Raw genomic sequence first — 24,796 nt, 5'->3', positions numbered from 1 at the left:
ATTTTTTAAAATTAATTTTGCTTGAAATTCATTCCAAGTTTTTTAGTATCCATACTTTTCGAGTTGTGTTGAATTGCATATTTAATTTGTTAAAAAATGTTATTAATCCCTTCAAGCAACCCGTAACAATTTAATAAAATGAAAGCTTTATGGTCTCTTTGATTTCTGATTTCAAACCAGAGTTTTGAAATTTTAAAACTGGAATTGATATGGTGTAATCAATATAGTAAAGTTTTGTAGGTTTAGTTAATATAACGATATTGATTCTGTAATTCTTACCATTTGAAATTTAGGATAAGATTCGAAATCAGTGACCTGAGACATACACAAGTCATTTAGTTTTATAAATTTTTTTTATATACAAAATTGTTTCAAATGAGTAACAGCATTTTTTAACAAATTTAATGTATAATAAAATGTGTAACTCAACATAATTCGAATAATATGGGTACTTCAAAAAAAATTGAAACAGATTTCGATTCAACAAGCAAACTTATGTTTAAAAAGTACTTGCAAAAGTCTAATGATGTTTTTGATTATCAGTAATTGAAATTGTTTTTATCTTTATTTAGCAAAAATTAATTCTAAACATCGAAAAATATCTCGTAAATTATAAGTGATGGGAATAAACAAATATCGAATTTGAATCAGTGTGAAAAGTTATTTTAGAAAAGTATTATTGAATTAGGATAATTCTCTTTATTTTTATTGAAGAATAGTTTAAGAATAAAATACATTTATCACTAAAAAAATAGAAACTCGATAAGCTACTTTGCGGATTTTAATTTGATTATTAAAATATAGATCTGAAATTTATTTTATTTTTCAAATGTAGTTCAAAAACACTATCCCGATGCTACAAATACATTTATTTGTACTTTTATTAAAGAGTGGCTGCGTCGCGCGCCTGAAAAATGTGCCAAACATATAGAAGTAGCTGGACTTCGTGCAAATATCAATGATGAAGGCTAGTCTTATCGTAAGCAACCTATACCAAATAAAGATAATAATTTCGTTATTACTCATTTTATTTTATAATTATAGTTTAATGGCCAATGTTTTTGTTGTCTCACATCAAACCATTATTTTATTGGAATAACTTTGTGCAATCAAACAGTAATCTAAAATCGTTTGCGCTTCTGCGATTAGTCAAATTATACATTTAAAGTATTGGTACTATTGATTTGAACTCTGGTTAAATTGAATTTCTTTAATCCTGCATGTTTTATTAATGTTTTTTAAATTAGTTTTCAGTAAATTAAAAAGCATCGATATAACACAATACATGTATGTTACTTTCTGATTTGCTGAAAACTGATCTAATAATGTAAGACTGCAAGACGTAGAAATGAAAAAATAGCATCAAAATTTTATTAAGATTATTATGGTTTAGCTCTCTTAATCAATTTTATTAAACAAAGTTTCACATAACTTATGTGTAGAATTTTATTTTTAAGTCTGATGACGTGAAAACTTTGGCGTATTTAATTTCTTCAGTGCATTTTAATTTGAATACTTTATGTATGCAATGTTAAAAAAAAACTTATGTGCAACCTGATGTATGTAACAATAATTCTCATGATGTGATCAATCGTGGAAGCCTAAACATTTTTTGATTATATAATAAAATTATTATTTAATGTATTCCTACAATATTATTTAGTGTATTCTTATAAAGCTATAGTATATAAAATAAAAGTTATAGTATATAAAATAAAGTTTCATATTATACGTAGCATATTATATAACGATATTATGTACGGATGATATTAAAAATAGTTGCGCAATTAATTAATAATAAAAATTAATTTTATCTATTATATGTTTATAATAATAAAGAAATTGGAAAATTAAAATATATTCATTAGCTTGTCAAGTAAAATAATTATTTCATTCTTATATCACATCATTCACCCTATAAAAAAATATCAGATTTGCAAATTAAAAAACAGCGATTGTGCGTATTTAATCTTAAACCTACAATTTTAGGCCGCTCAAGGGTGGAATGTTATATATAAGGGATTATTTAATAAAACATTAACAAAATCAGAAATCGTTTTATATATTCTAATGTGCTCTATACAATTTTATGTTTTTCAGACCAACTGGAACCCGATTCTTGAATGTATTCGCAAGAGATAAGTAAATTTCATTTTTACGAAAAATATATTTTTTAACTAAAAAGCCATGCAATAGCCAATCAACTTGCATATTCTCTGTAAAAGCAGATTTTGTATATACGTATCCCTTGTAAATAAATTCAAGAATCGAGCGCCCTTAATTTTATTCATGTGGTGCGATCCAGAATGCATTACAAACACTTCGAAACATCATTCTATCTTTATTTTACATTTCATGAGAATAAAGATAGAATGATGTTTCGAAGCATTTTTAGTGCATTCTGGATCGGAGCCATGGATATTTGAGTTAGACCTTCACTAGATCTTATTATATTTTCATTTATTGAGAGTGTTTTCTAATTACGAACACTGTGTTACATAAAAGCATTTTATTGGCTACATTTTATCTTATAAGACACTTTAGATAATATGTAGCCAAAAAAATGCTTTCGTGTAACGCAGTATTCGTAATTGGAAAGCACCCTAAATGTCCATGAAACATTCGAATTGGACATCCGACTGGATGTACTGTATTTTCATCCACCAAACCTTCACTGGACGTCCAAAGGACATCCGATTGGTCCGATATGGATGTCTATGGGATATCCGCATTCGTCTACTAGATGTCTATAGGACGTCCTGTGGACATAAATAAGATGGACATTGGGACATAATATGTATGCCCCATGGACAGCCAATGGATGTGTACGGACATCCCACGGACATCCGTATCGGACCAATCGTACATCCCTCGGATGTCCAGTGGACGTCTATGTGCTATGTGGGGCATACATGGTGATATCAGTATGACCTTGAAGAGTGTTGTCAAGGTCACGTAAAGGTCACCTTGAATTCTGTAAATGGAAACCCCAATTTTTATTGCACATTCTTGTAGCTTATCTCGAGAGCTTTCCAAAACACTATAATTAAGTTAGTTTTCATTAAGTACTTTCCGAGTTATGAGGCTTGAAATCATTTCTTAATTTTACATAAACCGTAAAATATTCATTTTTCGATTATCTTACCTTAATACTTTTATGTACAAAATAATAAGAGGAATCAATTAGTGTAAAGAAAACACATAATTGTTTCGAAAGAAAAAATGTAATTTGCAATTAACAATTACATTTTTTTTTTGAAACAATTATGTGTTTTCTTTACACCAATTGATTCCTTTCATTATTTTGTACATAAAAGTATTAAGGTAAGATAATCGAAAAATGAATATTTTACGGTTTATGTAAAATTAAGAAATGATTTCAAGCCTCATAACTCGGAAAGTACTTAATGAAAACTAACTTAATTATAGTGTTTTGGAAAGCTCTCGAGATAAGCTACAAGAATGTGCAATAAAAATTGGGGTTTCCATTTACAGAATTCAAGGTGACCTTTACATGACCTTCAAACGACTTTTTAAGGTCAAACCAATGACACCATCTTATGGCCCCCTTCGACTCATATAACTTTTGTCTAAAATATTTTTTTCTAACTCTAACAAGTAAAGGTACCCAACTGTCACTCACGGATTCTAATGAAACTTTGTACACTTGTAAAACTATGCAAAATAATAGACACGTATTTTTTTTATCTGCGGAGAAGCGATTTTAAGGGCATAAACAACTCCTTGTATATATGGGATGGATATACGGACTTCGTATCGCAAAAAATTTAAATTTCATAAAAAATTGTTTCAGACAAAAGTTGTAGGATGTAAAAAGATCTATTTACTGGTGCCATGAGTTTGACCTTGGATGGCGTTGCCAAGGTGTCGATTAAAATGGCCCACCCTGTATACAAGGGGTTGTTTCTGCCCTTAAAATCGTTTCTCCGCAGATAAAAAAAAATACGTGTCTATTATTTTGCATAGTTTTACAAGTGTACAAAGGTTCATTAGAATCCGTGAGTGACAGTTGGGTGCCTTTACTTGTAAGTAATATCGAGATATTTGACTGACAAAGATAAAATGGGACACCCTGTATATATTTGTATTCTACGAGACCTACGGAGCTCTCTTTGTTACGTTAGATCATTAGATCGGCGCGGCATAGACGGTACTGTTTTTCGCGGCGCTCGGCCGCTAGCATGCACTTGAAGTAGGGAAAACGGCACCGAAATCCGAATCTGCTGATCAGGAATGTATCCGAATGGGACTATATAGGATCGGGAAATGTCGTCGTGTCCGATCAGCAGTGTATAATCGGAATCAATCGAATATACGCATAATAAGAAGTATATATGCTAGTCAATAAATCTTTCGTTCTTACGGATAAGCTGTAAATATATTGGCACTTTTTGCTACACACGTGTAATATGTTAATGCGTTTGGTGTGGAAAAATTTTAAGATCACTCCAAATATTAAATATCAATTTTTTTTAATATAATACATACCTGTCGACCATCATAAAATTCGCCACCAAACATAATAAGTTCGTTCTTGAAGGGATGCGCCGTCAAAGTGAAGTTGACTCGTCTAGACGGCGCATTTACTACCGTCTCTTTAATGCGTTGTCTATGGGCTTCATCTTTCTCAATCTCAGCAATGACTTTTTCTATATCCTCCTATAAATAATAAATAAAACATAATAATGTACAACGAAATAATTTTAATTATATCAAAAAGCAGTGTCTCACATCAAGTCACATACAATAAAGCAGTGTCAAAAAGCAGTGTCTCACATCAAGTCACATACAATCTAACATAACCCGGTAAGCAAAATGCGCGCAATTTGTCAGCAGATTGGCGACAGATTTCCACAAAAGTTGCTAGCAGATTGGCATCCGTTATGTCCGCATTAGGATAATGATTTGTTAGCAGAACCTGCTCACAGAATCTGACAGCAGATTGGCGACAGAAACCGAGCAGAATCTGTTAACATGACTTGAGGTCAGATTGTCAGCAAAAACCGAGCAGGATCTGTACGCGCGCAATCTGACGGCAGATTGACAGCAAAAACCGAGCAGAATTTGCAATTTTTTACCATTCATATAAAATAATGCATTTAAATGGATTTAAAGTCCGATTTTTACATTTATTTAAATAAAAATGAAAACTGAATGATATTTTTATAATTATATTTTTAACTATTTAGACATTATTTTACATATACTTTTTACATAATTTTATATAATCATATTTATGAAAAATATAAACTTATATAACTTTCTATTAATTATAATTATTTAAACTAAATTAAAAATATTATTATAATTAAATTGTGACCTTTAAATATTCTATAATTTTTATAATAATTACATGATATTAAATTCTAATTATAGTATTAATGAATAAATTTGCTGATAGATTTTCCGATGACCGCGACCAGAAGAACCTAAACAGACAACAAATAGAAAATTAAAATATTATTTTGTATATTATTTTAATAACGTAATATATTATATCGCGCATGTCAATATTTTCAAATAAATGAATACAGTTCTTAAAAACCTACTCATTTATTTGTATTTGCGATACACGATATAAAATATACGCGAGAAAGCTTTTATAATATTTCATATTTTTCGTGTGTGAGTGCGTGTGCATGTGTGTGTGTATTTGTGTGTATGGCAGGTTCTTAAAATTTAACGCTGAAAAGTGCTCTTTATTGCGATAATCGAGGTTATCCAAGTCGGATGATTAAAGAAGGCGCTGAAAAGTGCCGTTTGCTCTTCTCGAGAGAGATGCGATCCATTCAACGACATATGTCGTTGAATCCACTGATCGCGTAGTAGTCCTTCTCCTCCTCCTTATTCTCTTCTTCTCCTCTTCGTCCTTGTCCTCCTCCTCGTCCTCGTCCTTCTCCTCGTCCTCGTCCTCGTCCTCGCAAGTATAGTTTCCATTATCTAAAGATGTATAAAAAAATTTGTCATGTTACGAAAAATTATAAAAATATTTAAATAAGAAATAAAATCAAAATTTTTGCATACACGTTATCTAATCGTCAATAATTTCTCGATCCGTACTTTCGTTCGACTGCTCGTCATTCCATAGATCGCGTTGAACCCTTGTGCCGCCGCCGTGCGGAATGGTCTTGCGTGATCTGCTCCTGTGTCTCTCCTTGGACATCCTCAAGGCCTCTCGTATTTGCGCTTGGAATTCAGAACGCGTAGGTTTTTCAAAATGTTTATTTTGGCATACACCACCTGAAAAATAAACGCAAATTGCATTATCATTAAGGACACACAAAGTTATATCAACAATGTATAAACAAATATATTCGATTTCGTACCATAAATCACCGCAACAAGACGAGTATTGTACAATGACCGGTGTCCTTCACGGCCCCACCATGTAAAAGATGACGCGATGATATCCTTCAAACTTTCCTTTAGGCAGATGTTGACAGCTTCTCTCAAATTAAAATCGCCGATGTAACGGAAATAATTCACCTACAACATATCAAAGATTAATAAAATTATATATTGGAATACGAAGAATTAGAAATTAAAAAAAGTACAATTTTTCTTTTCACTTACGGCGTTGGAATATCCATCTTCGTCGATTCTTTCGAAAGCATCCATGTCCTGAAGTGACGCTATAGGGAAAATGGCCGGTTTTCGTGGTGCCCGATGACGATCTTGGGCACATTTCAAAATTTTTTCCAGATTAGTATTTATTGATCTGCAAATAAAATATAACGACAAATCAGTACAATGAAAATGTCATTAAATGTATTAATTGATGTGACACTTGCTTCATTTGTGTTTCCATGCGATCTAAGCGTTCGTGTATTTTCCTGTAAATATAAAATAACATTTAAATATTAACGCTTCTATAAGAATATATACATTTTACTAATGTTTTTAAATATATTTTTTACTATAGATATATTTTTAATATTTTATATTTTAATCTATATTTTTAATATTTTTCTATTTTTTAATAACATTAAACTTTATAATAATATGTATAATAACACAAAACTCCTCATAAACATGTAATGAGTAAATATGTATAAATTTACCGAATGTTCGACTTTTCTGGTTGCGTTGAATCATATCTACGTGCCCTTGATTCTCCACTGCCAACATTCAAATTTTGCGAAGGAACGTCTCTGCGTGCACCAGAATTTCCATGATGATCCTGAAATTCCGCAAAAACATTATCGGCATAGGTTGGCGCAATGTGTTATAATTTTGTGTTTGTGGTGTTTGTGATATGTTAGTGTTATGAAATGAGGTTGAAGGTTGAATGTTGATGTATGATCGAGTTAATGTATGTACTTCATTGTCTGCGTGTGATTGAACGAATGTATCTTGTTGACCGAATGATTGAAAATTTGTATTTGATGGAGCGGCTACGTCTGATAGAATGTTTGTTTGTGATGGAATGTATGTGTGCGAGTCTTCTGTAATATTATAATAATTATTATTATTATTATAAAAATAAGTAGGTTCTTCTTCGAGAGTCCTCTTTATGTCCTGGATATCTTCTTGGACATTTACAGCACTGTTGGTTGTTGCGATCCTTCTTTGTTTCGGAGGGGCCTCATCCGAAGACGTCGTCAAATACCGCGATGGTTTCGAGATGTTTCGCTTCGGTCATCTCTGCCTTGTAAGTACATATTAACATATTATGACACAAGGTATATAGAAAATTCATATAGCTGCAGTAAAAAGGGAGCAAAATTAGTTTTTCTTAATTTTAAGTATACAGTTTAATAAAAGATTATAAAAGAATATTAAAATATTTTAACACGTTGATGAGATATATATGAAACAAACATAGTGAGAGTATTAAGAAAATGGAAAATAAACATGCTAATATATAAATATATAAATTACTTATGAAACGCAGATGATGAGAAGCAGATTTTAACTGTAGAAGAAAAACAATAAAATAGCCAGTATATATAAAATAACATTCAATTACAATATTTGCAAATGTTTGAAAAGAAAGTACAAAAATAAGACGAATAGAGACAGCAAAGAAAAGAAAAGTATTATAAAATGTGATGTAAAAAAAAAAGAATGTAATATTTTCGCATTTTTATAAAAATTAAAAATGTTTACAACATCAGATCTTACATCTTCTCACTATGTATAATAACTGCGACCACGTATTGCAATGTTTCCAAATGATTTTCCTCATCATTGTCCATCGATGTAGAATTCCAAAAAAACATTTTGTAACATTTTGCATTAACTTCTTCCAAATTAATACAAAAGAGTTCATTGCTTAACGTTGTACATTTATATACCCGAAAAACCGATGATACCATACCAACATCGTAAAAATTATCAATCTCTAAAAATTTTTTTATAATTAAGCAGTAGGTATTATTGTTCATAACAATGTTATCGACAATACAGATAGATCCGTCATTTAAAACGCAGCAATTATCGCGTTCATCTATACTTAGCGATATTTCATTGAATTGTATTTTACGGTATTGAAGATGATTACTACCATCATTATTATGCGGTATAGACACACGAATAGAGGAATCAACTTCACAAATATTGTTTAAATCATGAACCCGTTTCTCTGCCATTCTATTAAAAAACTGTTGCAAGGGTTGACCTGGTTTCCTACAATATTTTCTAAAAATTGACATATTACTTTCGTAAGGAAAAGCAGAAAATGAATCCAGGCTACCAAAACGTTTGACATCGTCAGTGAGATGAAGGAGTCCGTGAATATTATACGTATGAAAAGTTGGACCATAAAGATCATCACAACGAAGAACAAATTTCTGTAATGCAAAATCTGCAAACATTAAATGTTGTCTCGATGGTGATTTTGAAACCAAAACTCTAATAGCAGTATGAAGAAATAAGAAATGTTTATACAATTGTTCGTTTAATATACCATACATTACAACAGGACCTGTATATAGCAAAAATTGGCGGAATTCGGTTGCTTTATATTTAGAAAAAGTATCAAGAGATGTAGGGCGAAATCTGAAGGGCAATATACTTTAAGAATCTTTAATCTTTCAGATACAATAGAAATAGATCTTCCGGAAAGTTTTGACAATTGTGAATATTTACCGTGGACCCATGCAGTTAAAAATTTTTTTACAACGCCCAAGCATACAAGATGCATGTATTCAAAAGGTACTTGTGATACCATACCTATTGGAAGCGATGCTAAAGGACTTTTACCCTCTTTGTGATGATTCTCGTCTAAGCATCTAATATACTCTTCATCAGTTCGAAGAGCATGATTAATACCACTGAAGACCATACGACTTTCCATATGTACACCGGAAATTTTGCATTTGGAACAGGGTTTGCTAGACACATGACTGCGATGATTTAAAATGAAAGCTCTAGCTGGTGCATCAGCTATGAAAGTTCTCAAACGTATTGGGATTTTATTGCCACGAAAAATAATTCCTCCACAGGACATAATTCTAATGATATCTGCGACAAATTTTTCAAAAAAAGTATTGGGATCGAATGGCTTTTGTGAACCTTTATAGATTCCTATAACTATTGGTTTCATGCATTGTATGTTAACAATTCTGCATTGAATAGGCCAAATATGGATAATACCTGACTTATCTAAATTACATCCGTCCGTATTAAAATCCAATTCTAGTTCCTTGACAGTGAATACGAATGGCACATTGAAGAGATTTTCTACTAACGTTGCTTCGAGATCAAGGTGGATATATTTTCCTGGTTCTACGTTGGATACAATAGCAGGATGTCGAGGTGTATTGAGAAGAGTCCTAACATCTTTTGGCAAATTTGAAAAACAAGGATGTGTTCGAAGAATAGCTAATATGCTGTTACCTTGAACATGAGTTAAATTGTTACTCACAAAACAAGATGCTAAACGTTCAGAAAATAGTGAGTCAAAAGAATTAGTAGATGACAAGGAGGATATATCACTGACATCAGAAATACATGAAGAAGAAGAGGAAAGCTCATTCTCTTCTATATTTACATGGCTCATATTCGAAGTATCATTAATCAAATTAATATCAATAGAAGAACTGCAACCTACATTTGACGAAATATTAATATCTTGTATGTTATTATCAATACTATTGATAATTGTAGAAGAAGAAATATTTTGCGCAATGCTATTTCTGATTTCAGACATAACCCTACTACGCTGTCTCACCGATAATGTATTTATTAATTTCCGTGAAACAGTAAATTTAATATTATTTTTACATTTCATGTTTACTTATCTTTCTTTTGAATGTTGCAGCTGCAAAACAATGTCTCGTATATCCACTACCTCTTATTACTTCTTAAAATCACTGTGAGTACAAAGTCTTCAGCTTGCTACTTGCTGGGCGACAGTTGAAGGAAGAGTGAGAGTCTGCTACACATGCACGATGCACGATGATGATTAGATTGCAACCAATCGTAGAGTTAGATAATATGGCTCAGCCAATCCGAGACCAATATTTTGGCGTCATAAACGTTTCCCCTTCGAAGAGATATCGTTACCGCTAATGGTGCGGTCCAGTAAGCGCTACCAAATGCTCTGAGCTCTATGCTCCAAATACCTTCAGAGGAGAGGATCTCGAAGCAACGTTAGTAGAAAATCTCTTCAATGTGCCATTCGTATTCACTGTCAAGGAACTAGAATTGGATTTTAATACGGACGGATGTAATTTAGATAAGTCAGGTATTATCCATATTTGGCCTATTCAATGCAGAATTGTTAACATACAATGCATGAAACCAATAGTTATAGGAATCTATAAAGGTTCACAAAAGCCATTCGATCCCAATACTTTTTTTGAAAAATTTGTCGCAGATATCATTAGAATTATGTCCTGTGGAGGAATTATTTTTCGTGGCAATAAAATCCCAATACGTTTGAGAACTTTCATAGCTGATGCACCAGCTAGAGCTTTCATTTTAAATCATCGCAGTCATGTGTCTAGCAAACCCTGTTCCAAATGCAAAATTTCCGGTGTACATATGGAAAGTCGTATGGTCTTCAGTGGTATTAATCATGCTCTTCGAACTGATGAAGAGTATATTAGATGCTTAGACGAGAATCATCACAAAGAGGGTAAAAGTCCTTTAGCATCGCTTCCAATAGGTATGGTATCACAAGTACCTTTTGAATACATGCATCTTGTATGCTTGGGCGTTGTAAAAAAATTTTTAACTGCATGGGTCCACGGTAAATATTCACAATTGTCAAAACTTTCCGGAAGATCTATTTCTATTGTATCTGAAAGATTAAAGATTCTTAAAGTATATTGCCCTTCAGATTTCGCCCTACATCTCTTGATACTTTTTCTAAATATAAAGCAACCGAATTCCGCCAATTTTTGCTATATACAGGTCCTGTTGTAATGTATGGTATATTAAACGAACAATTGTATAAACATTTCTTATTTCTTCATACTGCTATTAGAGTTTTGGTTTCAAAATCACCATCGAGACAACATTTAATGTTTGCAGATTTTGCATTACAGAAATTTGTTCTTCGTTGTGATGATCTTTATGGTCCAACTTTTCATACGTATAATATTCACGGACTCCTTCATCTCACTGACGATGTCAAACGTTTTGGTAGCCTGGATTCATTTTCTGCTTTTCCTTACGAAAGTAATATGTCAATTTTTAGGAAATATTGTAGGAAACCAGGTCAACCCTTGCAACAGTTTTTTAATAGAATGGCAGAGAAACGGGTTCATGATTTAAACAATATTTGTAAAGTTGATTCCTCTATTCGTGTGTCTATACCGCATAATAATGATGGTAGTAATCGTCTTCAATACCGTAAAATACAATTCAATGAAATATCGCTAAGTATAGATGAACGCGATAATTGCTGCGTTTTAAATGACGGATCTATCTGTATTGTCGATAACATTGTTATGAACAATAATACCTACTGCTTAATTATAAAAAAATTTTTAGAGATTGATAATTTTTACGATGTTGGTATGGTATCATCGGTTTTTCAGGTATATAAATGTACAACGTTAAGGAATGAACTCTTTTGTATTAATTTGGAAGAAGTTAATGCAAAATGTTACAAAATGCCTTTTTGGAATTCTACATCGATGGACAATGATGAGGAAAATCATTTGGAAACATTGCAATACGTGGTCGCAGTTATTATACATAGTGAGAAGATGTAAGATCTGATGTTGTAAACATTTTTAATTTTTATAAAAATGCGAAAATATTACATTCTTTTTTTTTTACATCACATTTTATAATACTTTTCTTTTCTTTGCTGTCTCTATTCGTCTTATTTTTGTACTTTCTTTTCAAACATTTGCAAATATTGTAATTGAATGTTATTTTATATATACTGGCTATTTTATTGTTTTTCTTCTACAGTTAAAATCTGCTTCTCATCATCTGCGTTTCATAAGTAATTTATATATTTATATATTAGCATGTTTATTTTCCATTTTCTTAATACTCTCACTATGTTTGTTTCATATATATCTCATCAACGTGTTAAAATATTTTAATATTCTTTTATAATCTTTTATTAAACTGTATACTTAAAATTAAGAAAAACTAATTTTGCTCCCTTTTTACTGCAGCTATATGAATTTTCTATATACTATGTGTCATAATATGTTAATATGTACTTACAAGGCAGAGATGACCGAACGACCGAAGCGAAACATCTCGAAACCATCGCGGTATTTGACGACGTCTTCGGATGAGGCCCCTCCGAAACAAAGAAGGATCGCAACAACCAACAGTACTGCAAATGTCCAGGAAGATATCCAGGACATAAGGAGGACTCTCGAAGAAAAATCTACTTAATTTTATAATAATAATAATAATTATTATAATATTACAGAAGACTCGCACACATACATTCCATCACAAACAAACATTCTATCAGACGTAGCCGCTCCATCAAATACAAATTTTCAATCACTCGGTCAACAAGATACATTCGTTCAATCACACGCAGACAATGAAGCACATACATTAACTCGATCATACATCAACATTCAACCTTCAACCTTATTTCATAACACTAACATATCACAAACACCACAAACACAAAATTATAACACATTGCGCCAAACGGCAACCTATGCCGATAATGTTTTTGCGGAATTTCAGGATCATCATGGAAATTCTGGTGCACGCAGAGACGTTCCTTCGCAAAATTTGAATGTTGGCAGTAGAGAATCAAGGGCACGTAGATATGATTCAACGCAACCAGAAAAGTCGAACATTCGGTAAATTTATACATATTTACTCATTACATGTTTATGAGGAGTTTTGTGTTATTATACATATTATTATAAAGTTTAATGTTATTAAAAAATAGAAAAATATTAAAAATATAGATTAAAATATAAAATATTAAAAATATATCTATAGTAAAAAATATATTTAAAAACATTAGTAAAATGTATATATTCTTATAGAAGCGTTAATATTTAAATGTTATTTTATGTTTACAGGAAAATACACGAACGCTTAGATCGCATGGAAACACAAATGAAGCAAGTGTCACATCAATTAATACATTTAATGACATTTTCATTGTACTGATTTGTCGTTATATTTTATTTGCAGATCAATAAATACTAATCTGGAAAAAATTTTGACATGTGCCCAAGATCGTCATCGGGCACCACGAAAACCGGCCATTTTCCCTATAGCGTCACTTCAGGACATGGATGCTTTCGAAAGAATCGACGAGGATGGATATTCCAACGCCGTAAGTGAAAAGAAAAATTGTACTTTTTTTAATTTCTAATTCTTCGTATTCCAATATATAATTTTATTAATCTTTGATATGTTGTAGGTGAATTATTTCCGTTACATCGGCGATTTTAATTTGAGAGAAGCTGTCAACATCTGCCTAAAGGAAAGTTTGAAGGATATCATCGCGTCATCTTTTACATGGTGGGGCCGTGAAGGACACCGGTCATTGTACAATACTCGTCTTGTTGCGGCGATTTATGGTACGAAATCGAATATATTTGTTTATACATTGTTGATATAACTTTGTGTGTCCTTAATGATAATGCAATTTGCGTTTATTTTTCAGATGGTGTATGCCAAAATAAACATTTTGAAAAACCTACGCGTTCTGAATTCCAAGCGCAAATACGAGAGGCCTTGAGGATGTCCAAGGAGAGACACAGGAGCAGATCACGCAAGACCATTCCGCACGGCGGCGGCACAAGGGTTCAACGCGATCTATGGAACGACGAGCAGTCGAACGAAAGTACGGATCGAGAAATTATTGACGATTAGATAACGTGTATGCAAAAATTTTGATTTTATTTCTTATTTAAATATTTTTGTAATTTTTCGTAACATGACAAATTTTTTTATACATCTTTAGATAATGGAAACTATACTTGCGAGGACGAGGACGAGGACGAGGACGAGGAGAAGGACGAGGACGAAAAGGAGGACAAGGACGAAGAGGAGAGGAAGAGAATAAGGAGGAGGAGAAGGACTACTACGCGATCAGTGGATTCAACGACATATGTCGTTGAATGGATCGCATCTCTCTCGAGAAGAGCAAACGGCACTTTTCAGCGCCTTTTTTAATCATCCGACTTGGATAACCTCGATTATCGCAATAAAGAGCACTTTTCAGCGTTAAATTTTAAGAACCTGCCATACACACAAATACACACACACATGCACACGCACTCACACACGAAAAATATGAAATATTATAAAAGCTTTCTCGCGTATATTTTATATCGTGTGTCGCAAATACAAATAAATGAGTAGGTTTTTAAGAACTGTATTCATTTATTTGAAAATATTGACATGCGCGATATAATATATTACGTTATTAAAATAATATACAAAATAATATTTTAATTTTCTATTTGTTGTCTGTTTAGGTTCTTCTAGTCGCGGTCATCGGAAAATCTATCAGCAAATTTATTCATTAATACTATAATTAGAATTTAATATCATGTAATTATTATAAAAATTATAGAATATTTAAAGGTCACAATTTAATTATAATAATATTTTTAATTTAGTTTAAATAATTTTAATTAATAGAAAGTTATATAAGTTTATATTTTTCATAAATATGATTATATAAAATTATGTAAAAAGTATATGTAAAATAATGTCTAAATAGTTAAAAATATAATTATAAAAATATCATTCAGTTTTCATTTTTATTTAAATAAATGTAAAAATCGGACTTTAAATCCATTTAAATGCATTATTTTATATGAATGGTAAAAAATTGCAAATTCTGCTCGGTTTTTGCTGTCAATCTGCCGTCAGATTGCGCGCGTGCAGATCCTGCTCGGTTTTTGCTGACAATCTGACCTCAAGTCATGTTAACAGATTCTGCTCGGTTTCTGTCGCCAATCTGCTGTCAGATTCTGTGAGCAGGTTCTGCTCGACTTTTGACACCAATTTGTTGATTACATCAGTAATAATTATTTCTGCAACAAATTTGTTGCCATTTTGATGAGAACATTTGGTATCAGACACTTGGCATGATCTGATTTTGGCAGACTTGGTTATCTGGGAAGTACGTTACGACGTATTATCTAATAATAGCTTATACAGGGTTAGGAAAAAGTCTGGATACCCCCAAAAATTTTGGAAACTAAGGGTTATGGAGGAAAACTTCAAATACAAAAGTTGTAGGATATCAAACGGAGTATCTCATGGTAACCTTGACTTTGACCTTGACAGCGACCTTGAGGGTTGTTTCAAGGTCGTTGTTTCTTTCAAATGGAACCCCCCATTTTTTATTGCATATTCTTATAGCTCATCTCGAGAGCTTTCCAAAACACTATAATTAAGTTAGTTTTCATTAAGTACTTTCCGAGTTATGAGGCTTGAAATCATTTCTTAATTTTACATAAACCGTAAAATATCTTGTAAAATATTCATTTTTCGATTATCTTACCTTAATACTTTTATGTACAAAATAATGAGAGGAATCAATTGGTGTAAAGAAAACACATAATTGTTTCGAAAAAAAAAATGTAATTGTTAATTGCAAATTCCATATTTTTTCTTAAAAACAACTATGTGTTTTCTTTACACCAATTGATTCCTCTCATTATTTTGTACATAAAAGTATTAAGGTAAGATAATCGAAAAATGAATATTTTACAAGATATTTTACGGTTTATGTAAAATTAAGAAATTATTTCAAGCCTCATAACTCAAAAAGTACTTAACGAAAAGATACTTAATTATAGTGTTTTGGAAAGCTCTCGAGATAAGCTACAAGAATATGCAATGACAAATAGTAGGTTCCATTTAAGAAATTGAAGGTGACCTTCATGTGACCTTCAAATAACTCTTCAAGGTCAAACCAATGATACCATCTTATGGCCCCCTCGAAACCAAACAACTTTTGTCTGAAACATTTTTCTCTCCCGGGCTTGGTTTTCGAGTTATTCTCCATTAAATGTTAAAATGGTCCACCCTGTATATATATGTATATATATATATACAGGGTGGGCCATTTTAATCTATGCACTCAAATTTCTTTGTACCTAAGACAGATACGGAAAAATGATTCAGACAAAAGTTTTATGGTTTCGAGGGGGCCATAAGATGGTATCATTGGTTTGACCTTGAAGAGTTATTTGAAGGTCACATGAAGGTCACCTTTAATTTCTTAAATGGAACCTACTATTTGTCATTGCACATTCTTGTAGCTTATCTCGAGAGCTTTCCAAAACACTATAATTAAGTACTTTTTTGTTAAGTACTTTTTGAGTTATGAGGCTTGAAATAATTTCTTAATTTTACATAAACCGTAAAATATCTTGTAAAATATTCATTTTTCGATTATCTTACCTTAATACTTTTATGTACAAAATAATGAGAGGAATCAATTGGTGTAAAGAAAACACATAGTTGTTTTTAAGAAAAAATATGGAATTTGCAATTAACAATTCCATATTTTTTCTTAAAAACAACTATGTGTTTTCTTTACACCAATTGATTCCTCTCATTATTTTGTACATAAAAGTATTAAGGTAAGATAATCGAAAAATGAATATTTTACAAGATATTTTACGGTTTATGTAAAATTAAGAAATTATTTCAAGCCTCATAACTCAAAAAGTACTTAACAAAAAAGTACTTAATTATAGTGTTTTGGAAAGCTCTCGAGATAAGCTACAAGAATATGCAATGACAAATAGTAGGTTCCATTTAAGAAATTAAAGGTGACCTTCATGTGACCTTCAAATAACTCTTCAAGGTCAAACCAATGATACCATCTTATGGCCCCCTCGAAACCATAAAACTTTTGTCTGAATCATTTTTCCGTATCTGTCTTAGGTACAAAGAAATTTGGGTGCATAGATTAAAATGGCCCACCCTGTATATATATATATATATATATATATATATATATATATATATATATATATATATAATCTACTTAGTTTACTTTCATCATCATTGTTTCGATGATATCAAATAGAAAATGTTGTTTTATTAAATAAATTATATTGAAAATGGTAATATTTAGATATATAATTCTTCATATATGTCCGCTTCTGATTCATGTGTAATAATGTGCCTAAAGCGCTTAATCATTAGCTTAAAGTTGCTCTCATTTAAAAAGTAATGATCAGACGCAATGTTGCTACAAGAAAAAGTTACTTTTTTTAATTACGACGCTATGCATTCTGTGTCCGCGAGTTCTGGGATACCTTGTATAGGGGTTGTAGATTTTCTTCTGAATAATTTTGATCCAGAATTATTATTCTAACGTTTTAAAAGTTGTCTGACCTTGAAAAAGGTTGATTAAAGCATATGCTCGAAATGCAGGTCTTCTGTTTGTATACACATATTTGCTCTGCGAATAAGATTCTTTTTTGTATACATTGGACCATTTCCGGTTGCTATTGTATAATGAAACTATTTTTCTAAATCTAATATGTGTACACAAATGAAAGATCTGTATTTCGAGTATATACTTTAAAACATTTAATCGATTCTTTTCAGGGCCAAAACAATTTTTGGAACAATAATTTTGGATCATAATTATTCAAAAATATTCACATCAAAGTTGTTCACATATAATATATATTATATAATCTACTTATTTTATTTTCAATTGTTGTTTCGATGATATCAAATAGAAAATGTTCTTTTATTAAGTAAGTGGTATGGAAAACAGCGATATTTAGATATTATGCATAATTCTTGAAACCTTGTATCTTTAGCAAAATAGCGTATATGCTCAAATGCTGCGCATATTGTACGCGCGCTGTCCCTGATTAATACGTAATCTAAAGCGCTTAAAGTTGTTCTCATTTAAAAAGTAATGTTCAGACGCAATTTTGCGTCTGAAAAAGAGGAAAATGTTACTTCTTTTGGCACGAACAACCACGCTGTGCATTCTATGTCTGCGAATTCTGAGATACTATAATAAACGTATATGTATGGTACTATGTTTGAATTGAAACATATATGACATTATTTATAACAATATATGAATTATAGTTTACTATAATATTATTGCTAATAACTTGATATATTATATTGAGATGCTGCAATAATTAATATTTTAGTAAACTAATTAAAGCAGAATTTCGAGTTAATGCGAAAGAAGCATTACGTTCGGCAAAGCAGCGATATTAGAAGTATCCGCAAACCAAATGGGAGCAACGTATCATAGAAGCACACAAATATTGAAATGAAAACACAGAGAAGGAAAACGGCTCCGGAAACTTGGCACCCCCACTTTGACTTTTCGAATTTTTTTTTTTTTTTAATCGTTTGTGATTCATTTGTAGATGATTGTGAGATTAATTAAAACATTTGTGAAATCTTTCACTATAAAATTGAAAATAAAAATGATCGTTAAGTTAGCGCCCTCGTTTTTAATTACAATTCTGTTTAAGTTTTTTAGAAGGTCAATCGACGCAAAATCGTTTGTGAATCACGAATATATTAATTAAAAGGTTTGTGAGATCGTCGTTTCTTAAAAAAAAACCAAAAAACCAAACTCTCTGCAAAACTTAAATATAATGCAAGACTTAAATAGGATTGAAATTAAAAACGAGGGCGCTAATACTTAATGGTTATTTTCTATTTTACAACGAAAGGCTGATCTCACAAACGTTTTAATTAATCTCACAATCATTTACAAATAAATCACAAACGATTAAAGAAAAGAATTCGAAAAGTTAAAGTTGGGGTACCAAGTTTTCGGAGCCAGAAAACGATAAACATAATACAAAACCAGAACAAGAATTTTAAAATAAAAGTGATAAAATGGATTGCATGTTGAATTCTTCTTGGACTAAAGATATGCTATTTTTGCAAGTAAATCGATAATTAATCCGAGTAAAAAAGGAGAGAAGTTGGAAAAATGGAGGAGCTAAAGAAATGGAAAAGATAAGCGCAAGATATCCCAGGTAGCAAGCATACGTCATTTTGACGTTCCAAACTGGTCATGTTTGGTCATATGTCATCAAAATGACTAATTTGCTACATGACTTTATATTGACGTCTTGATATGACATTATTTTGACGTCATATTTCAGTCATGAACTGACGATTATTTTATTATTAATGTGATTAGTTAGTACATCGATCCCATAGAAAAAATCTTTTAAAATTTTTTATATAACATGACTTTCGCGATCAGACTTTAACAATTTTTCTTTCGAGACATGCGTTTATCTCATGTTGCTTAACCACTCAAGTGTTCATTAAATTAGTGTACAGTAAAAATATTAGCTATATCAATCGAGTGTAATTAAAGTGCCAAAAAATGTACACATTTTTTTTATAATACAGTTGAGTGGCAAAATATATTTTTATAAAACGCAAGTAACGGAAGACATTATTTGTTGAAATTTTATATGATATTAGAAGTAAGTTTTTATTTATGTTTAAATAAAATAATAATAACAAATATAAAACTTGTGACCTATTTTCTTACCATATTTGTGTTTTCCAGCGTTTTCAAATAAAGCAGTTTAATCGATCTGAGATTCCTCTGAAGAATAGAATGGTTGTAATTGTTCAATGATGCTGTCGAATCGGTTAATCTGCTTTATTCGACAAAGCTATTAAATACATTATTATGCTAAGAAAAAGACGTCCAAATATGGTACATTTTACGACGTCAAAAAGCAAATATATGTCATGACGTCAAGAATCTGTGACATTACGTCACTTTTACGTCATAAAAACGTCAACTCGTGACGTCAAGAATAGTCAGTGAATGACCAATTTGAAATGTTAAAATGACGTGTGCTTGCTACCTGAGATTTTGCAATATTTAAGTATGAAATAAGAAGAAGAAATATATTATTAAAACATAGAATGTATAAAGAAAAAGAAAATTGTGATATATAATATTTTACATATATAGTATATTATAATATAATGTACTATTTATGTTCTGATAAATTTACATTTTGAATCTTATATATCACAAGTTTCATAAAAATTTTTGTAAAAAATAAAATAATCTCTAAACATTTATCGAAAAATCAGAGAAAGATAAAATTAAGTTTTTCTTAAAGAACATTACGAACATTATATATACAGGGTGGACCATTTTAACCTTTAATGGAGAATAACTCGAAAATCAAGCCCGGGAGAGAAAAATGTTTCAGACAAAAGTTGTTTGGTTTCGAGGGGGCCATAAGATGGTATCATTGGTTTGACCTTGAAGAGTTATTTGAAGGTCACATGAAGGTCACCTTCAATTTCTTAAATGGAACCTACTATTTGTCATTGCATATTCTTGTAGCTTATTTCGAGAGCTTTCCAAAACACTATAATTAAGTACCTTTTCGTTAAGTACTTTTTGAGTTATGAGGCTTGAAATAATTTCTTAATTTTACATAAACCGTAAAATATCTTGTAAAATATTCATTTTTCGATTATCTTACCTTAATACTTTTATGTACAAAATAATGAGAGGAATCAATTGGTGTAAAGAAAACACATAGTTGTTTTTAAGAAAAAATATGGAATTTGCAATTAACAATTACATTTTTTTTTTCGAAACAATTATGTGTTTTCTTTACACCAATTGATTCCTCTCATTATTTTGTACATAAAAGTATTAAGGTAAGATAATCGAAAAATGAATATTTTACAAGATATTTTACGGTTTATGTAAAATTAAGAAATTATTTCAAGCCTCATAACTCAAAAAGTACTTAACGAAAAGGTACTTAATTAGTGTTTTGGAAAGCTCTCGAGATAAGCTACAAGAATATGCAATGACAAATAGTAGGTTCCATTTAAGAAATTGAAGGTGACCTTCATGTGACCTTCAAATAACTCTTCAAGGTCAAACCAATGATACCATCTTATGGCCCCCTCGAAACCAAACAACTTTTGTCTGAAACATTTTTCTCTCCCGGGCTTGGTTTTCGAGTTATTCTCCATTAAAGGTTAAAATGGTCCACCCTGTATATATATGATAAGATTTATTTTATTTTATATAAAAAAAGAGCCTATTGCAAAATGAATTTTCTTTAATATATAATATGAACAAATATTATGTAAATTAATAATCATGTGACTATATATTTTTCAGATACATAATGTCTAATTAAATGTGATACAATTATATCTATATAAGTAATGTCATTGTTACAATCCAAATAGAAAAATTCTCTGCAATTATTTCATGGGATCATAAATTAAAATGTATTTGATTAATAAAAGAAGCTAATTAATGGTAACATTTAGTTTGATGCAAATACAACGAAAGAATAATTATATACTATATACGCGACTATTATTTTATTACCTTCTTTGCATTCTATTAAATATTACTTTTAACTATTAATAATAATACTTTTTAATAATATTACTTTTAACTATTATTAATAATAATACACTTGAGTATTTTTATTAATTATTTGCTCCACAATTAATGGTCCAATAAAAAATTAGATAATTTTTTGACTTGGATTATAACTAACATTGCTGTATCATCAATTGTATTATTTTTAGGACATTGTGTAATTATCCTGTTGCGATTCTACTATTACACAATAACATCAAGTCATGTACGATTTCCGCCATGTTTCTGCCGTCAATATATTATGACAAGCATATTCTATCCTTGCTGTATTTCTGCTATTACATCGTGTGATGGCAAGACGTACTTCATAATTGCCATATTTTTATCGACACAGCATGTTGATAAGTCATACTTAATTTTTTTGCATTTTTGCTTTCACATTATATCAAAAACTTATGCTAGTAGAAAGTAAACAATTGCGGATACAATGGATAAGAATCTACTACAAAGTCATAATTAGATCTGCTGTTATAATGCTAACTACTGCTAAAATTTTATAATTGTACCTGGCTATTTAATAATAATCCAAAAAGTCATTCTTTATAAGAGCTGATTGTTTATTTTCTATGCGATATTTATGAAAGGAAGTTTTCAATATCATTTCTATCAGTTATAAATACTGATACACTCATCAGTTAAAAAGTATGTAAATTGGAGTAGAAAGCAATTAATTATATTTTATGTTATATAAATCGCTAAAATGTTTTATCATATAAGAATAGCCATCTAAGTAGAATATTACTGGAAAAAATGTTCTATTTTGTACATGTATATAAGCCATGGATAAAATATAACAATATTCATAAAATTGGCTGCAATCATCCATCTGTTATTTGATTTGTTATAATTTGAACCATCTGATTTATACATTTTTGTTTTCTTTTTTACCAAAACAGATGAGTTTTTAAAATTGAGTAAAAAGGATGCTTCGACACAGTTAAAAATTCTTTCTGGTGTAATATTTAATAGTTCTTTAAAATTTATATAATTAGTTATTTCATCTCAAAATTAATCTCTCAAAATACTTCCAGTAACATCAGCTTTACAAAAAATCAAATTTTCAATTTTTAACATTCTTTTTCCAAGTTATTTATCATTCCAAAAAACTAATGACACGCAGAACGATTATTGACAAATTTATTTTTTCTTTGTAAAAATCTAATAATCCTTTGCACATTAACAATTGATTTTTAATTATTGGGAAGCTTCTTTGACTCAAATAAAATATCCAATTTATTAATGCATTTTCTTCTTCTTTGAAAGAACTATAGTGATCCAGATATTCTGCTACATAAATTTTTTCTTTTTTGCATCTACAGTTGAACGAAGAATGTTAAAATTCCTTGCTGGCAATGTATATTCCTGTTTTCACTGCATTCATCCCTGCATTTATTGCAAATAATACCTCTTTCAATTATTTATATTTATAAGTTATATGTATGCTTATTATTTTTTTGTATTTTTTCTACTCATATTTTAGCTGTAAAATTAATATAAGTACAAAATACAATTTATTACAATTATATTAATGAATGTGTAAATATGTGTGTGTGTGTGTGTGTGTGTGTGTGTGTGTGTGTAAATATATATGACTTGTATATATATTTACAAATTCATTAATATATTGTATTTATATTGTATATATATATATATACATATTGTATATATGTTAAAAAATACTATAATAATTATTTCACTTACATCAATTTTAATACGTATTAAAATCACTGTCCATAGCACAAGTAACAAAAATAAACAGACTATACTAGCTATCAATGTTACATTCCTTTCAGACAACACAAAAAAGTCAAAAGAACGATAAGACGTCTTTAAGTTATTTTTTAGACATTTTTTAAGGATATGTATTCTCTGGGATCATTTTGTGATTGATGTCCGTAATACTGTATATGTGTTGATAATGTTAGAAATATTATCAAAGAAAAAATGAACATATTACCAATATTAATAATTATATAAATTAATAATTTGCTCAATATAAATTAATAATATGTTATTATATACATTAATATTTTGTTTTTTGCTCATGTTACGTTATATTAAAACAAAAAAGTTTCAGTGAAATTTACAGTTTAAAATTTTGTAACAATAATTACATTTGTTAAAAATTTTATTGAAGTTTAAGATAATTTTAAATTATAATTTTAAAATTATACATATATATATAATGTATAATAATACATAATTTTCATTCCAAAAATTATTTAAATTTTGACTTAATATGAATACTGTCAATAACATGATGTTCATATAATTTATATTAAATATCTTAACAAGTAAATTTTTATCACATTTAAACATTCAAATTAAACATTTTCAATTCATATATATATATATACACATAAAAACATGAACTAAAAGTTAATGTTTTTTCGTAAAAATTTATTAGAATTTTTTGGAAGAGTAATTATTGTTTAATCCAAATTTTTTTATATAACCAAAGAAAAAAAAGGAAATCTAACCTCACCAAGTGCCGTTAATTCCTTCTTTTGTCTAGCATTAAGTTTCTTCTCAGTTTTTAGAGCAGTTTTCACACTGCCACTTATTTTATTTTTATTTTTCTTGTCTTTCTTTCCCATTATTTTTTATGCTATAAAATCAAATCGATACTAAATAAATATTCTTTTTAGCTCAACTGGTTACACTGTTCAGAAAGTGTACATTGGCTGCGTTCAGCAGAAAAAGCTGCTTTGCAACTGTTGTAAAATTCGTGAGCCTGATTGGCCGCATTCAGCAGACTCAACAGTTGGGCAACATTACTAGATTTTCCGATGTAATTCGACGCTGATTGGTCGGACCTGAAAGTAGAAACCAATCATGTTCGATTGCTACTTAGCGGTTGAGTCCGCTGAATGCGGCCATTGGTGTATGCTCTTAATTTTGAAACATAAGGAAATTGATTGGTCCACAAATATATGCATAAGAAAATGGACCAAT

The 24,796-nt window shown here is 30.2% G+C and overlaps 3 protein-coding genes and 2 pseudogenes across 6 annotated transcripts in view; 3 read left to right on the top strand and 2 right to left on the bottom strand.

Moving 5' to 3' along the window:
• The window catches only part of LOC145966897 (uncharacterized), a 35,587-nt gene extending 33,574 nt beyond the window's left edge, over positions 1-2,013 (top strand). For both annotated transcript variants that reach the window (XM_083091329.1, XM_083091328.1), the window contains exon 8: positions 890-2,013. In XM_083091329.1, coding sequence (XP_082947455.1) covers positions 890-972 — 83 coding nt within the window. In that variant the 3' untranslated portion in view covers positions 973-2,013. The remainder of the gene's footprint in view (positions 1-889) is intronic.
• LOC145966891 (kelch domain-containing protein 4) overlaps positions 1-24,538 on the bottom strand; it is a 119,563-nt gene extending 95,025 nt beyond the window's left edge. For 2 of the 3 annotated variants that reach the window (XM_083091318.1, XM_083091321.1), the window contains exons 1-2: positions 24,322-24,538; positions 4,510-4,680 (exon numbers count right to left, since the gene is read on the bottom strand). In XM_083091318.1, coding sequence (XP_082947444.1) covers positions 4,510-4,680; positions 24,322-24,438 — 288 coding nt within the window. In that variant the 5' untranslated portion in view covers positions 24,439-24,538. The remainder of the gene's footprint in view (positions 1-4,509; positions 4,681-24,321) is intronic. The other variant, XM_083091320.1, reaches the window with a different exon arrangement.
• On the bottom strand, positions 7,787-11,147 carry LOC145966890 (uncharacterized; annotated as a pseudogene).
• LOC145966893 (uncharacterized) lies at positions 10,691-12,188 on the top strand (annotated as a pseudogene).
• LOC145966900 (uncharacterized) lies at positions 11,106-15,029 on the top strand. Its single transcript, XM_083091333.1, has 7 exons — positions 11,106-11,134; positions 12,661-13,262; positions 13,491-13,532; positions 13,606-13,750; positions 13,838-13,997; positions 14,084-14,263; positions 14,384-15,029. The coding sequence occupies exons 3-7, from the start codon at positions 13,516-13,518 to the stop codon at positions 14,593-14,595; spliced, it is 714 nt and encodes a 237-aa protein (XP_082947459.1). The 5' UTR covers positions 11,106-11,134; positions 12,661-13,262; positions 13,491-13,515; the 3' UTR covers positions 14,596-15,029.
• Positions 24,539-24,796: the final 258 nt, after the last annotated feature.

Source organism: Camponotus vicinus, unplaced genomic scaffold (genome assembly GCF_025532165.1).
Source record: "Camponotus vicinus isolate PSW18456_S1 unplaced genomic scaffold, iyCamVici1.0 SCAF_2, whole genome shotgun sequence".
Lineage (NCBI taxonomy): Eukaryota > Metazoa > Arthropoda > Insecta > Hymenoptera > Formicidae > Camponotus > Camponotus vicinus.
The sequence above is the reverse complement of the archived record's forward strand: the minus strand, read 5'-3'. Positions and strand labels throughout refer to the sequence as shown.

Coding starts and splice junctions, on each gene's coding strand:
- LOC145966900 (XM_083091333.1), top strand. Junction 13,751..13,837: donor AGGATGGATATTCCAACGCC/GTAAGTGAAAAG, acceptor GATATGTTGTAG/GTGAATTATTTCCGTTACAT. Junction 14,264..14,383: donor CGACGAGCAGTCGAACGAAA/GTACGGATCGAG, acceptor ATACATCTTTAG/ATAATGGAAACTATACTTGC.